This window comes from Passer domesticus, chromosome 5 (assembly GCF_036417665.1).
Source record: "Passer domesticus isolate bPasDom1 chromosome 5, bPasDom1.hap1, whole genome shotgun sequence".
NCBI lineage: Eukaryota > Metazoa > Chordata > Aves > Passeriformes > Passeridae > Passer > Passer domesticus.
In genome coordinates, this window is record NC_087478.1 from 18,416,851 (window position 1) to 18,434,551 (window position 17,701).

At 38.6% G+C, this 17,701-nt stretch overlaps 1 protein-coding gene across 1 annotated transcript in view; it reads right to left on the reverse strand.

Annotated features, from left to right (window-relative positions):
* The window catches only part of IL17REL (interleukin 17 receptor E like), a 43,994-nt gene that overhangs the window by 24,123 nt on the left and 2,170 nt on the right, over nt 1-17,701 (reverse strand). Inside the window, exon 2 of the mRNA XM_064421552.1 lies at nt 1,965-1,992. Within this exon, the coding sequence (XP_064277622.1) occupies nt 1,965-1,992 (28 nt within the window). The remainder of the gene's footprint in view (nt 1-1,964; nt 1,993-17,701) is intronic.

Here is a 17,701-nt window from a genome sequence, read left to right on the forward strand (position 1 = left end):
TTGTTAGTACTTACAGCAATTATGAAATTGATTAAATTTTAGACTGACAGCCTCTCTTTCACAAGATATTGCAATGCACAGTAAATTAAAAGGGTTTCATGGTTGTGTGTTCAGAAAACATTTTAAACTTTTAGAGATATTGAACAACACTGTGATATGCTGTGCCAAATACATTTTCTGAAAATGGTGTTTGTTTTTTTTTAAATCATTGATACTTTGATATCCAGGTACGGATATATTACAGTGAATTTCAAATACTACAATAGTTCTTATGCGCTATCTAACAGTCTAGAAGAACAGGAGGAGGAAGGCAAAGTCAAAGTCACACTGCCAAATACTACTGGTGGTTGCAAATTTTAGGAAATATATTTTTGTTGCTGCTAAAAGAAATTACTGCTGCAAAAGTCCTCTACTATAGAGTTAAGGTCTTTTAAGGTAATTTCATCTCAAATAACAAACAATTTAAAAAAATAATATAGAAAAGGAAGTATGCAAAGGAGTATACACCCACTGTTGCACAAGTGAATTAGGATGAAGACAAAAAATGCTTTTTCATCACCTCTCTGAGACTGAGTCATCCTACATGTTACTTGTGTTGAAGAGAGCTGATAAGTTTTTTTCAGACAGCACTGAAAAACCTACAACCAGTTTCATGTATATCATCTTCAAAGATATGGATCTTTAGTTTACAAACCCTTCAGTGCCCTTCCAGTTGAGTGAAACATCTAGCTTATCTGATGTGCATCCTCTGCACGTCCCTGCATCAGGGGTTGGACCCGATGACTCCCAGAGGTCCCTTCCAACCTCAGCCAGGCTGTGTCTGTGCTCTGAGCAGCTCTGGCAGTCAACACAGAGTGACAACCCCTCTTGCCTCTCTCCCAGCATAGAAATCGCCTTGTCCTAAAATGGATGGAATGAATCACCACCTCGTGGTACCTGTGAGTCTCCACTATCTAGATCTTCATTTGTGTAACACCCAGCAGAGATTTTTAACTCATAACCAACAGAATTATGGGTGTTCTTCCCTTTGAGAACAGGCTGAAAGGCTTGATTTTCTCAGGCTGTACTGCTCAAGGACGTAAAGGCATGCTTCAGCTAGCAGAGCAAGGGTCAACACCCCTACTTCTTCTTCTACCTTCCACATAGTTTGTGCAACTACCAGCTCAGCTGCCTAATCCTAACAAGATTCACTTACAACCCCTGAACCAGCCACCAAAGCTGGTGACTGGCAGAAGACTAGAGATTTTTTCTGGTGGGAGTTTTAACTGCATCCCTTCCACACACATATTCTTTCTCTCCATCTCAACACAATCCCATAATTACCATGCATTCCAAGTGAGGATATGTGCCAGTTGTGTCTATGCACTCACGGCCACATGGATTCAGGAAAGGCACTTTGGAGACCAGCAGTGCTCAGAGCTGAGCCTCCAGCTAGGATGGTCCTCTCAGGGGAGACTGACTGTCCTCTCAGTGGGGATTATGACTGTCCTCTCAGTGGGGACCAGGACTGTCCTCTCAGTGGGGACTAGGACTGTCCTCTCAGGCAGGACTGTCACTGTCCTCTCAGGGGGGAGTGTTTGCTTGGCAGCTGCCTTGTACTTCCCTGCAAATGAGTGTGTGCCCTGGACGAGTGACTGCTGGAGGCTTCAGAGGTCAGGTCATTCAAGCCCCTGTATTATTACTACAGGCAATACCAATAATGAGGAGAAGCAATAAAAACACGTAAAATGACTTAGCAAACTGTCTTTCCTTCACTATGGTAAGGAAAACTATAAAGTAATTGTCATGATTAACCTAATATTTATCAAAACCTACCAATTTCCAATGTTTTTTATTAAAGAAATGGTGGTAAATATCCTGTCATGATAGTGATCTGATGTCACTATGGATTTAATGGATTCAATATCAGTAATAAATTATATTTAAAAACAAACACAGTAAAAATATAAGTTATGTATACTCACCAGAAGGTTTGCTTTTACAGTGAATCCCCTGCAAACAGAAAAAAAATATTTTAAAAGTTGAGGTAATCATAAAAAATAAATATTGCTCAATCATTGCACAGAAGTAAACATGCCTTAAACAGGTAAACATATTCATAGTCCACAACAGAAATCATTTTCAACGTTAAAAAATTATTTTCCAATACAGTGAAAAAGCACAGCAGTGCTGCATATGACAACCTGATACATATGGGGACACAAGGTCAGCATTATCCTCATTTTCAAGTATTTCTACTGAGGTGTGTAACTGTTTTAACAAGTATAAGAGTTCCATCAAATAAAGACATAATTTTATATGGTACTGCCATTCCTACTGACCAAGAGTTCATGCATTACTTCATTAAACTCTACAAGTGATTTGTTAACCACGGCAAAGAAACTCAATGATTTTATAATGGAAGATATCTAGAACATCATTGAATATATATTATTTTTAGAAGATCCTACTAGAAAGGAAGCATTATGGCAATTGCAAATGAAGTCTAGAAATAAGACTTTTTATTTCAGACATCTGGCTTAGAAGACTGAAAATTAAATTACTCAGACACAGTACTTATTGTGTTCAAGGGAAAGTGTCTTTGTAAGAGGCAAAGTGAACCTGGCATTGAGATTTCAACATGCTTCCAGCTATCTTTCAGACAGACTACATCCATTTTCCCAGTAAAATAAACATTTAACCACACACTAAAATTTTGTACAGTACAAAAATAACAAATCTTACATTGACTGTGTATGACATTCTAAAGAAAGGCTATTCCTCAGCCAGCAAATACTGTTTGCTGCTGTTCTGGCATAGCCTTTATACCAGTATTCTTTTGCATACAGAATATATGTTCCCATGTTCTTTCCTTTAAAAGCAGTGTCCTGTTGACAGAGATACTTGTATCACACCCACAAAAGTAACAGGCAGTGCCTTGTCTCCTCTCAAATGGGATTGCAGCTCTCAGTCCTTTTAAAACATTTTAGGATGTTGTCAACAAGCCAACAGTCTGTGAGCCAACAAAAGTCTTCTGGTGGACATTCAGAAGTTCTTTAATTGAAACACAGAGGCTACAGCCTGGACAAGCATTAGCACATCATGAAATAACTATTGCTTGGTTTTCCAGGAGGCTTTCATCCACAGGGGATCCTGTGCTCCTCAGAAATAAAGCTGTGGAGCAAAACCATGTTGCTGCTGCAGGTGAGAAAGGGCAGCATATTCACTCCCCTGTGGAGAGCAGCTGCCTGAGAAATGTGTCCTGTCCTTCATGACAGCTTTTCATTTGAGCTAAGCTCCTTCCTAAAGGAGGCCTCTAGAAAACCAGTAACACTGTCTAACCTGCATCAGTTCCCATTTTTCCGTCCTTTTGCAATTCTGTTTTTTAACAATCACTTTTGGACATAAGTTGTCACCTTTTAATATTGGCAATTTGTTACTATGACTCAAAAAAGTAAAAATGCATAAAAGGTGGTATTTTAAACCACATTTTATAACAAGACAGACGTGGTCAGATACTGTCATAGACTGAAGATTAGAAAAATTATTTGTGACATACTGTTAAAGATATTGGTTTGGCTGCTTTTACAGCATAATACATTGACACTCAAATTAGGGCCTGTTGCAACCAGACAAGGGGTAATGGTTTTAAATTAAAAGAGAGTCGATTTATATCAGATATAAGAAAATATTTTACAGTGAGGGTGGTGGACACATTCAAGACCAGGTTGGATGAGGCTCTGAGCACCCTGATCCAGTTGGAGCTATCCCTGCTCACCACAGGGAAATAGGTGACCTTTAAAGTTCCCTTCCAGCCCAAACCATTTCATGATTCTATAAAGTATACCAAACTTCTTTACATAACTGTTCCAAAACTGGGATACTTTTGTTTCAAAGTTTTATAATTTCCTCAAATCTCCATGAAAAACTGAAAATGGTAACTGATAAGACCTAATTTCTGATGTATCATAGATATACTTGATATTTTTTAATTATTTCTGAAAGGAACCACTGGATCAACTAATTTCTCAGTCATTATTTACTAGAAGAAATTAATCTCTCATGAGGCTGATCATTCAGCAAATTACTTCCATATTTTTTACTTCCCATTTTGAGCCAGACTGTTGAAAATATTTTGGTTAGGTGGCTGGACAGAGTTCCCAATTGCCAGTCAAAATTTCTTAGAACAGCATCTTTAACTTCTCTAACCATTCTTTCTGGTTACAACCTTAGTGCAAAAAAATACATTAAAAAATCAAGATCACACTGAATTAAACAAAAAAGTCTCACAAATATCAAAGAATTCAGCCTTTTAATTACAGAAGGTCATCTCCCCTGTTATGACACCTGAAAACTGAAAACTGGATGTAAAATAATTAAATTACATATATTGCAAGAGAAAAACCAAAACACCCACTTCTGTGGGTAGTGGCATGATAAAGAAATTCTTTTATACCTTTTAGTCTATCCTAATTAATTATTGGTTTTCACTATTGCATAGAGGAATCCTATCATCTGAACTCTTACATTTATTTTCTTGTCTTTTCCACAGGAAAGAAAGAAACATCCTTCTGTGACTTTTGATCTGGTAGGGAGATGTTTTGTCATTCTTGGGCACTTGGTTGTGTTCTGGGTGAGGAGTTGTTGGGAAGGTTTACATAAATAATCAAATATTTGCACAAACACTTGCCAGTTACAGCAATGTTTGGTCACAGCTCAGTTTTTTTTTTAAGTGTTTCTTTTTATTGTACAATACCAAATGGGTGGGGGTGGTATTTTCTTTTACAATCACTTTGCAAAACAGCCCAAAGAGACCATTTGTCTGAAAGAATAACTGGAATTAACCAAGTTCCTCTCCCACTTCTATATCTTTTGTTTTCAGGAATTTTCAGTGATGAGTGCAATAAAAAAACACAACACACTAAAACAGGAATGGAAATTTTCTTCCCCTTTTACAAATGCCTAGGGCATCTTTTATGCAAAAATAAGATTCTGAACATGATAGTACATTTTATTCCTATATAGGGAAAATCTTTGATTCATATCTTCTTTGGCAAAGAGCCTAACTAAAATATACTTACACAATGCACAAACAGTTAGGGATTTTCCTATTTCTCTGGGGTTTTCCCCATTTGTGGTCTTACTCAACTGTAGCTAGAGGTTATCTGAACACACACCACCAGCATACAGCATTCTGAATAGAAGATGTGGTGCCAACTTTTTAGCTAGCACAGCAACTTCTCCTCAAACTAGGACAATTTTAATATCCCATTGTTCTAACCACTGTAGAGAAGAGAGTGAGATCAGGAGAGGAAGACTTGGATTAGGGATACAGAGAGTGTTTTCATGAATTAAAATTGCCAAGAAAAAGAAACAAAGATCAAATCTACTTCCCATTTCCTCTCATATCTTCAGGCACTAAATCAAGTGCAGAATTGTGGAAATTCTTACCTGGATGTTCTGTCATGCAGGAAAAAGTCTGAGGAAAATTTGGCTTCACAGTCTACCTGTTAGCTCTGTTGTACCTAGTTCATAGAAGAGCTGGTGGCAGCTCTTGCACAACTTTATAAGGAATAGCAAGAAGCCTGAAAATGCCTTAAAATGTATTCTTTGGTTGGGACCAGGTTGTCAGACATTTAACATTCATTCTTTCATTAAGACACCTACATTAGTCAGTGACTGTAGAATCCTCCCTTTTAGGCAATGCTCACTGGCACAACTATTAGCTATGTTTCTACTTTAGGGTCAGTTGTCAGAGAAGGCAGAGAGAAAGGAACATGACCATATTCTGATGTTTCCCTCTATTCCAACAAATGGGATTCTATGTACTTTTACAACACAGGGAAAGGGTGGGTTTGCAATAATTGATGTTCAAATTGTAGCCAAAAGGTCAATAAAGATGATTAATCTGAACATGTTAATTTTTTATTTCCAATTGAGAGGAGGTGCTCTGCAAATTCCATCTTATTCTGCACACAAATTCAAAGGATGTCCCAAATCACTGGGTATAGTCCCCTGATAACCATAGGTACCACCAGTACCAAAAACTGGTGAAGCATCATTTCAAAATTAGTCAGGCTTTCACGTGCACTGCTGTGAGAGCCAAGGCTATTCCAGAAGAGCTGTTGTCTACTAGCAGCAAACCTTTTAATTTCTTACATGACAACAATAATGGTTAGCTTCTACTGACTTCTGATTGCACTCGTTATCGCTTCACTTAAATAGATGCTTTCCACCCTGGAATTTACTTTTCATTTATCTGCAACCAGTAATATACCTTTTCTCAGCTTTTCTGTGAGACTGTGGACTCTTTTACTCCTCACTAATACACCAGATTTTCCTTCTTACCATCACCCTTCTCAGCAGCTTCTTCTGCTTTAATGTATCTGTCCAAATGGAGTGACCAGAACCATCCATAGCTGTGAAAACACTGGGGCTCGTTCTGTGCCTTGTAAAGTCATACTGATCTTGGTCTCAGTTAGGAACACCACAACCATGCCATATCCTCCACCACAGAGGGGGAGCTATTTACCCCTGCTGTGTAAACAATCCAGCAGCAGCTTTCTTTTCTTCACCCATTCATTCACAGAGGGAGGAGCCCACAGAGGCTGGTCCAATAGAGTTCTCAATGATTTATCATAGCTCCTAGTAAAAAACCTGGCATGCCAGTGTCACCTCAATCACCTCCATAAGGAAAAGTTGTTTGAGCAGTGGACAGCCACAAAGTTACATGCATCTCCAGCATTCAAGAACTTTGGATGGAAACAGAGAGGATTCAGAGCTCTATCTCTATCAAAAGCTCCACAGACTATCAACAAATCACTCTAATTCCTTTCAGAGACATTCAGCCCCAGATACTTTCTAGGGATTACTTCATGGAAGGAAATAACTATGTTTTAGCTTTTCCCAGAGCTATTTTTCATGGATAAAGGCCATAATGCCTTAGCAATTTACACATCATTGATGCTGATGGGCACTGGAACTTCATAGAACTTTTCTCATTATGTTCTTAGAAAGCTCACTGCTGTATTTATCTTACCAAATGTAAGGAAACAGAATTCTTTACAGTAAAGAAAGCACAGTGATAATATAATGATTCCTGTCTCACTGAAAACTTAACTATATCATGGTCAAGTATTTATGCAAAAAATTGGAAGTGGGTGAAAAGAAAAAATAATAGACTTCCAAAACACACTTGGCAAGTGAATTAAATTGTGGTTACATTTACCAAGAACCAGATAAATTGCTATGATTAATACTCTTAGTATGAAAATTTAGAACTATTAAAAATGTGTAGTTAGTACTGCTGATACATTGTCCTCAAAAGACCTTTTCTCTAAAGGAGCATCTGTATTTGTTTTGACATCAAGTGTAATTATTCTCATTGCCAAGGTAAAACTATGTTACTAATGACAGTTTTCAATTTTTGGCAAACCATGAGGTTGTTCTTCAGCTTCTACTGAAGACAAAGTGGTGATCTGATACATGTGAGCAGCATGCAGTGGGATTAGCTAAGCAGTCATAGATGGAAACATTTGGACTGTTATTCATGCAGAAAAGAAATAGGCACCCAAACTTATGGCAAAGCATTATTTTGGACTACTTTAAACTACAAAAACACGTGGATGCTGCTGGATGTTTTACAAATTGCTAAAAACAAAGCATCCGAGTCACGTCTACACATTATCCAGCTCCAGGTCTTTTCCCTGTGTGTTTCAAGTGGAATGGAAAACATGCCATCACATTAGAGCAGTGCTGAATCTGAAAGAATAATTGCTACTGAGAAGTGGGATATCAAGCTCAGGCTCAGTACAGTGCTAATGAGGTCATGCACTTTTTGGGTGAGAGATGGCTGAGTCCGGCAGAGCAAGGTGACATCTGGCTGTGTTAACTCTCTGGTGATGGGCTCTGAGCTCATCAGTGAAACAGCCATGAGCAAACATGATGGTGTTTACTGAAGATTATTGGACTCTCCAGCAGGACTTCACAGGGATCTCAAGCAGAGACTGTTACCAATTGTCATTGCACCACCTTCCATTTCACATGTAAATGCAAAGGTACAGACCCTGTCTCCCACAGCCTGCTCCTTGTCACTGGGCCAACACCTCCATCACAGCTTAGCAGCACTTCAGGAGTGCAGGAGCACCTGACTAAGACCTTCAGCCCCCTTGGATTTTCATCCTTCTGTTTACCTGCTCTTCATCAGGTATAACAGAAGTTTCTGCTTTCCAGGCAGTATGCATTTCCTCCTGCACTGTCTGATGCAGAAGAATCCTGTTCCTGTATTTTAACTGCAGTGTTCCATATGTTATCAGTAGTGCATGTGGAATATATCTTCTGGCCCTTGCAGTGGTTACATGGCTGAATCCTTTTTGCAGAGTAGAACAACTGGAAGAGTTAGAAGCACAATAATTTCTCAGAACTCTTGGCAGTGACATACATTTATCCTATAAGTGAATAGCCAGACAAAACAATATTGTTTTGAGGCCTCTCAACTGGGAAGAATATTCCCTGCTTCTATTTTTTTTTTAATTTTCTATTTTATTTAAAAGTAATGTTGAGATACAAAAAAAAAAAGACCTACATATAAACCACTTGATTTTAAATTTATGGGACCAAAGGGAGCTATGACTGCCTGAAATAAAAGCTGCCTGTTCTATTGTGTGCTTCAGCTCCAGGACTAGAAGCAGAATTTGCTTGAAGCAACAGTATGTGTTAACTTTTTTCTTTTAGAAATTAAAATAACCAAAAAAAATAAAGTCAATCATTTTGATGTCATGTTTCCTACACTATTAACACAAGTTGTTAACAAAACAGAATAGAGTACAATAGACACAGTAAAATTAAAATGTACTTTGACTGCCATACCATCAGCTGGTATAAATCAGCACCATCCCATACACAGACTGTGAAAAATTTCAGACCACTGAGCTACATGAGAGGAGAACTAATCTACCAAATCAGCACTTCTACTATAACAATAAGACAGGGACACTGACACAGCATTAATTATTTCAATTACTTACTGGAGGTCTCATACAGGGGATGATAAAATGGAATCAAAGAAATGTAGGGTGGAAGGGGATTCTGAAGGTCACCAAGTTCAGCCTCCTGCTAGAAGCAGTACTGTCACCAGCATCAGATCAAGTCAGCAATTATTACGGTCATTTCTTGAAAAACTGGAGGACATAGATTCCACAAGCCCTCCAGACAACCATGTGCTTTGAGGTTAGGATGTTATAATGATCTTTGTAGCACAAAACAGGCTACAAGAAAAAAGCTCCTTCAGCAACACTGACAGAGCTGAGACTAGCAGTCACAGAGGTGACTGGAATCAGTGGGCCGTAAGATTGTCATAGAAAAGAACAGAGAAGAAATAAATAGCAAGAATTCAAGTGAAGATTATGAGAAGATACTCTCCAGTACAGAATTGCTCCTCCTGCTGCTGGAGCCAGTAATTATTTCATTTGGAAATATGTATTTTTATTTTTTGCCTGAATATACTTTTCTATTCCAGTTACTGTCTTCTCATTTATCCTAACACTATTGCTCAGCAAAAAGAGGAGACATACCGCAGGCCCTGTTTCCCAGTGTTCTGGCATACACAGCAAAGCCTTCACAGTTTTTCTCTAGGCAAATACTCTTTTAATATATGTCTAGAGTCATCCCCAGGAGCAGCACTTAGTGCTCAGCTGTACACTGTGACATTTATAAATGAAAAATGCCATACTGCTCGCATCCAGAAATTGTGGAAGACTTTGGTTGGGTGAGACACATTCCACTGATTTGAATGAACTTTAAATCTGATGCAAGTGGGGATAAATTATTTTGCCTCTTGTGGTGGGTTGCCCCTGGCTGGTGCCAGGTGCCCACCATAGTGACAGTGTCAGTGTCAGGGAATAAAAAAGGGAATGAAAAGCTCCTGGTTTGAGATAAGGACAGGGAGAGATAACGCAGCAGTTGTCATCACAGGCAAAATAGACTCAGCTTGGGGAAATTAGTTTAATTTATTCCCAATTAAAATCAAAGTTAATGAGAAAATAAAAAACAAACCTTAAATTACCTTCCTCCCACCCCTTTCTTTTTCACAGGCTCAACTTCACTCCTGATTTGTCCACCTCCTCCCCCCTCAGCAGTTCAGGGAACAAGGAAGGGGGGCTGCAGTCAGTTCATCACACATCACGTCATCATTGTCTCTGCCACTCCTTCCTTCTCAGGGAGAGGATTCCTTATATTATTCCTCCTTCCCCTGCTCCACCAAGGGGACCCTCCCACAGGAGACAGACCTTCACAAACCTCTCCAAAAGGAGCAGCATGGGCTGCTGTTCTTTATGAACTTTTCTAGAGTGGATCCCTTCCACAAGGTGCAGTCCTTCAGGAACAGACTGCTCCAGCGCAGGTCCCCACGGAGTTGCAAGTCCTGCCAGCAAACCTGCTGCAGTGTGGCTCCTCTCTCCACAGGTCCTGCCAGGAGCCTGCTCCAGTATCAGCTTTCCACAGGGTCCCAGTCTCCTTAAGGCATCCACCTGCTCCATCAGGGGATAACAGAAAGCTGATATCCCGAGGATGCTGTCATCACTGGTGGTCTCCACCTTGGCCAGTGGTGGCTCTGTCTTGGAGCTGGCTGGAAGATTCCTACAGAAGCCACCCCAGCCCAGCTACCAAAACTTCACAAACCCAACACACCTATGCAAACATCAGCTTTGCCCATGAGAAAAGGGTCACATAATTCCCAAGTAAGGCAATTTCTCCATGAGGATTTTGCATTAGTGGGTAGTGAATTAAGCAAAAGTTTTCAGCCATTTTTAAAAGGATTAAGTCAGCCAAATCTGAAAGAGGGCTTAGGTACCTGAAACATAATTTAAGCAAACTGTGGTAATCTCAGCTCAGGACCATGATCTATAATGCCCAATTAACTGCCACACAACACTGGAGGCACTTAAGCTTACTAGACACCTCCTTTTCTGATCTGAAATATCCCTGGATGCATGCAATTTGGTGTTTAGTTTGTGACCAGACAACACTGGAATGACCTCTAGCTCATGGCAGACACTCGTAGTGAGACACATCCACATCACCCAGCATAGAGGTTGGCTGGAGATTTAATAGTAACAGAGTAAAACTAACAAAGCTCAAGCCTCCTTCAAACTGTAAATATTAGAAGAGGAAAGCATAATATGGGCATTTTCCACCTTTTATACTCCAGCTTTCAAGTTCTTATCTCAAGGGACCACTAGGTTCAACACCCTCCTTAAACTGAAGCAGTTCTAAGCTGCCTGTTTGCCACACTGTGTGGTAAATGAGAGGGTTTCCCAGGCCTCCTGTTAAAGCAGCCAGACTGTACAGAGGGGAAATAGAAGAATGCTGGTCTGAGAAAAGGACAGGGAAGACACAGTGAAAATTTTAAGCTGAGTTTTTTGAGTGCTTTCAACATTCACATGAGATCTGTTTCCTACTTACACTTTATTCTAAGCAGTGACCAGAAAACAAACCACAAACTGAAACTTTGAAAGAATAGCTCTCAGCAGCTGCTCCACAAGAGAACATCTTCTTCGTGGAAGAGAGTTTCCACAAAGAAAATTTCACTCATAACTCAGGTTTGTGGGCTCTAGAGAGTGGAAATCAGACTAACCAGGTGCTTAATTCTTTCCCTTGACTTTCCTAATTCAGCACCATGCTGAGTAAGCAGGTTTCTCATAGTGCCCTGACAAGACTCTAATGCTTTCTCATGATCTCCACTGAATCTGTATTTAATAAACTAAAACCACAGGAACACAGCATCACAAAATGGGTGAATGTTGTAAACACTACCCTGAAATGTTGGAGATGCAGGAACTTAAAAGTAAAAAATAATTTCCTAACCCTGCCATCATGGACCATAAACTCATAGTAAAATTTAGAATAACATAGCACACTTGGCAAAAATTTCTTATAACAATTCCAAGACTTTGGAGGTCACATTTCAGGATTGAGACTCTCCTCAAAGCAGGAGCACATGTTTCTGGGTTTTGCAGCTCTAATTAAAGTGATGTTTCTCCCTCTTCTCCTTAAACAGAAGAAAATTTCAAATTTAAATCATCATGGAACTACCCATGATCATATCTCTTCCAGATGAGAAGTCATTTTTAATGCTGACTTTGGTTTTATTCTAGCCTTAGCTTGTTATGTTGTGTAAGGATGCAAGGCCATACAAATGATCCCACAGGACATGGTAGAAGCCATGGTAGTCTCAGATGACTGTCCTGGGAGGATTCTGCATTCCTGCCTGTGCCACAGAATCAGTTAAGGAACTGCTTCTATTAAAGACAATGCTAAACATGCCTGATTGGCTCTAACAGTGCTTGCTTGAGTTACAGAAACATCCTAGCCACAACAAAATGAGGGAAATCTTAGTACATGAACTTTTTTCAGCTGTATTCTGGAAAATTTTTGAGACAGAACTTTTTTATGGCTATTCATATTTGTATTATTATGATGTCTGAAAGTCTGAATCCTGCATCAGAAACCCTATACCAGAATCCCTAAATACATGCCTTTGCTCTCCTACCAAGAGCAAAAAAAGCCAAAACCACCTTTCCCTGAAAGAATTAGTTGTGTGACTACATGAGAAATTTAAAACATTCAATATTTACTGTGTAGAGAAACCCTACTGAAAATATCTAGTGTGTATTTTAGCTGAAACATTTGCAGGTTAAGATAATTGATAGAGAAGCTAGTTATATATAAATTTGGAAAATTTAAAGAGAAATAAATCATGTCCAATACAAATTAATTATTTGAAATGTCATTACATATGTCTATTTCTCAACATTTTTACTAATCATAATTTAATGTGGTTAATCATAATTTTAATCAAAAAACTCTGTAATAATCACATAGTTTACCTTTTTATAATGTATCCTCCTTGTACTGTAGTTGCTAAACTTAGTACAGGGCAACTAAAGGAGGCAGAGGGCCAAGAGAAGGGCTTCTAAAGAAGCAGAATCCTACTAATTTTACAACAGCTATATAAACCCATCAGTGTTCACTACTTTCATATGTTGCTCTACACTACACCTCATTTTTAATGATAGCACTTACTGAAAACCACCTATGCCATACATTTACTTGAAAATTGTATGTGATTTTTGACCTCTAAGTGAAAGAGAAAATAAGCTACAAAGGCAGACTGAATGGGAACACGGATCTGGCCATACTCTAAAAATTATTCTATTGTATCACATATAAATATAATATGTTGAAAATGAGGGGGGAAAACCCCAAAGAACAGACATTACTTATCAAAATTAAGCATGAAGCATCACACTATAATGGTAACTGTAATTATGAAAAATTGTAACAAAGACATCAAAACACAAAAAGCAATGGAGAAAAATCACTGCAGTCATATAAAAAAGAACAGTATGTTGGGGAGATGAGGAAGTGGGAAAAAATGAAGGAAATTTGCATGTGTAGGGATAAAAAGGAAAAATAAAACTGGATATAGTGAAAAATCTTAACTGCAATAAATTCTATTTCCTCAAAGTTTTTCCAAGAAAAGACAATGAATGTACATCTAGTACTGTACAGTGTTGTTTATGTGATTCATACTCTCTGAAAATATGCAGACAAGTAGAGGCAATAGCAAGACAAACAGTTTTCCAGAAATTATTGAAATTTACCACACTTATTCAAAGCAACTATGTTGAAATATTTCCTTGCAAGAGAAAGACACACAGGTAATTTGTAAATTAAAATTAAAACTAAAACTCTCTTCATTTTTGCATAGACACTTCCTGAATGAGATTGCATGTCCCACACAGTTTTCATGGTGAGTCCTATATTTTGCATGCTGGAAGAACAAGATATGCCATAGAGCAAAACAGGTCTTCAGCTCTGCTGACTGTTCCAAAGAATTAAATCAAGTATTGTTTGAAGGACCATCTGTAGATCCCACAAAAGAAATGTGGATGAATGAAGGAAAGCAGAGATACTTGTCTTAGAAAAAAACTCAATATGTCATCTACTCTACATTTCTGCCTTTGTAAGAAAGACCTTTATCTGAGACATATGTGAGCTACGTTAAACATATCTCAGCTATATTTTCTTAGTGTGTGTGGAGATCTCTATAAGCTCCACAGGCAATCCATCCCAGTACTCAGCATCACTGGTTACTGTGATTTTCCAATCTATTCATGACCTCAGAAAATTCTAGCCCATTGAATTCCTATGCTTGTGAATGCAGGGGTAGTGCTGTGATGTGTCTGCATCACTGCTGAGTATACATTAATTTACGGGTTCCATGATCATTCCCAGACAAGTAGTTCAGAGTTGGTCTGAAATTTCCTCAGCAACACACTGCAGTTGGGGCATACTTTCTGGTTTATATTTTTAAGATGGCAAATAATTTCCTGGTTTTCAAAAAATAGCCAATAAATGTTATCAAATCAGGAAAAAAATTATTCTGACAGTATGAAAACTACTAAAAAAAACCATCTGTAACAAGCTGGTATAAAAAACCTAGGGATCTCTTTTGGGGATAATGGCAGTGAAACTCATAGGCCTTCAAATGTGGGATCCTGGTTTGAAAAACCACCAAGCTACAACTCAGTACACAGAAACTTATGGCTCCCAGAAATCAAATTATTTTTAGGCAGAGATAGGAGCAAACTCATTTCTTAGGTTTAAATCCATCCATCCATCCATCCATCCATCCATCCATCCATCCATCCATCCATCCATCCACAAAGCCTAACAGTACAATGCTGAGCCTGAAAAGCCCAGAGAGCATCCAAACCTATCCTTAGAAAGAAGTCTTTTAAACCTCTTTTGGTTCTTGTAATTTTTGATTATCCCTGGTTCTCTCCTATGCACAGACGTTCTGGCAGGAGAGGAAGAATGGTGTAGTATAAACAGACATGACAATGTAACAGGTACAGTACTGCCAGCTCCACAAAAGTACAAATAAAATATTCCTAGACCTTACTGCAAGAATTCCAGCTAGGTCACACCACGTGGTCTCATTAAAGTTATTACCACTCCTAGAAAACCTGTCCCACCCAGATTTGATCAAATTACAGGTAGTTTTCCAACTGCAAAGCAGTCAGATGGCTGTGGAAAGCACCTACTTCCAATCTCAATACCTACTACTTAATTTTGGGTCCAAATGGAGCTGAAGAACAGACCAGATCCCTAAGATTAGGGCTGAGAAAGATTTGTAAACTAAAATTTACTGTCAATAATAAAGGCCAGCTGCTCCCATCTTCTGCTGATCTTGCTTATATATCCCTTTTTTGGGTTTATCAAATATGTGTCTCCTGCTATTTGCAGGAGATTATATACTGATTGCATGTAAGTGATGCTGATGTCTCATAGTGAAGCTTCTAGCACTGCCCTGTGTTTCAGTTCCAAGACACTGTCAGGTCCAGTTCCAACACCTGTTAAGTCTGTGCCCTAACTTTCATGACTTCTTGTATTCTGTGCTTGCTATTCCAGTGGCTAGTCTCTTTCCAGACCTTGCAACGTTCTTCTGGATTTCCTGAGGAAGAGAGGAGGGAAAAAGCCCAAAAGCTACCATTGCACGTTTTTTTGCAAGTTCTGAATTGCAGAGCTTTCTCCATCTTCACCTCTCTTACAGGAGCTGGTGGTACATGCAGTGACACTGAGGAACACTGCAGTAAGTCCCTCTTGGTACCTGTCACTGGCTGTTTCTTTCTCAGGGGGAGAGGAAATGTGACAGCACCCAACCAGCAGCACAGGACACAACATGAACCTGTCTTATATCATTGCCAAGCTATTTTTGACCCAAAGAGCAAATGTGAAACACAGTCCAAGAGATAAGCCACCCAAACATGCTAAATTGCTGCTCTTCTAAGTACCAGCAGAGAAGGCAAGCAAAGATACCAAAGCAAATGGGTTAGTGTCACTCTTATACAATGACTCAATATGATTGAGCCCCTGAAGTTCTAACTAATGAGTACTTAACTCATAATTATAATATTCAAAGCAGTTAATGAAAACATATCATTAAGACACAACACAGGAAGGTCAGAAATCTTTTGTACTTGTGAAAACCAGAGAAATTAAATAACTTGAAGAGAGCCACACACGTGATTCGATGACAGCCAGAGAAGTAGACCCCAGGCTTTCTGTCTAGAGCATGTTCTCATGGACTGTACTGCACCTCAGCAAAAAAAGGATACGTTTTATATTTTTATGCATCTCCTTCTGGCATCAGATATATACATGCATACCCATGGTGGGATTTCATGACATCTCTCTCACTCACCCTGAGGAAGCCAGGGCTCTGATCAGTCTCTTCAGACATTTGCCATGTCTAAAATTATGTTTTCAATGAGATTTTAGAAGACAACTGAATTATGTCACTCACATGCCTACTTTCTAGAGGCTTGGGATCACTTTTAAAATACTAATTGCTTAATAATAAACAAAGAATAGCAATTTATGTCAGCTGACTTTGTGGACTAAGGGCTATACTATATCACTGGTTTTGCAGAGTGTAGTATTCAGCAAAACTGAACTGATCCACTGGTATATATATCCACTGGTATACATATTCAGTAAAGAAACACCACGTATTTTGATTATGAATAGCAGGAACAAGCAGCAGTTATATATATCAAGGATTTGCTGCCAATGACCTTTATAATTAGAGGGAAATCCCAGATTCAGTTTAGTGTTTCCTTCTTTATCCATAGACTTTGGAAACATTACTGCATTAATTGACAGACAATACAAATAATATTTCATAGTGTTCTGGGGAGTGTTTTTCAAATGTAGTGCTCTTGATCTTTAGCAGCTGTTGAATCAAATTTAGCATAAGCCTATTTCTTTGTGTACAGCCTGCAAACAATGTGGATTGTAAAATGAGTAGAGCACAAACCCAATTTCAATTGCAGGCTGGGATTCCCCTATGCTTTTACATAAACTTGGTTGATAACTGTGTTTCCTATTGGGTGGGGCATGGAGACCGTGCCCATAGCACTAAGTCTTTCAATACTAGAATATCACATGAGATCTAAAGCCAAGGTATTAAAATAAAGAAGAAATAAATCGTAACATGTAATAAAATCTTAGTTGCTCATTTGCCATCATTCAACCCATGGCTGTATATTTTTCATGCTATTTAAAATTTCACGTAATACTGGCATTAACATCCAATGTTCGTTTTTTTTTCTTTCCTGTACTGAACAGCTGCACAGTTTGTGTTACAGTAATAAAACCTGAATATTGTCTTACACAAGGTAATGCAAGGATATCTTGCTGAATACCCACAGTAAACTAAGAATAATTAATAAAGTTGTGATAACAGTTCAATGCAGATGTCTTGCAAGTCATATGCCTCAAAATAGTTATGTCACTATTTGCCTCCTAAGTACAACCAGTGACTTACTCTGATAAGCAGTACCCATGGAGGTCAAAACTGCTCACAAATATCTAGTGGACACAGCCACACTAAAATCTAGTCTACTGGTCAAACTCAACAGTTTCAGTTATTAAACCTGCTAAGAAACTTCTGACAATACCCATAGTTTGAAAAACACAGAAAAATGCAAATTATTGATTTTCATATCCCTTGCCTTGTGAAGAACCACACAGTTTCAAGTTTGAATGAAAAATAGAAATTTACAGTACAAACTTCTGGGGGGGAAACTTCATAAGAAAAAAAAAAACTGTAATACTCACTTGTAACAACAGCAGCTGCAGAAATCTCTGGTAGTTT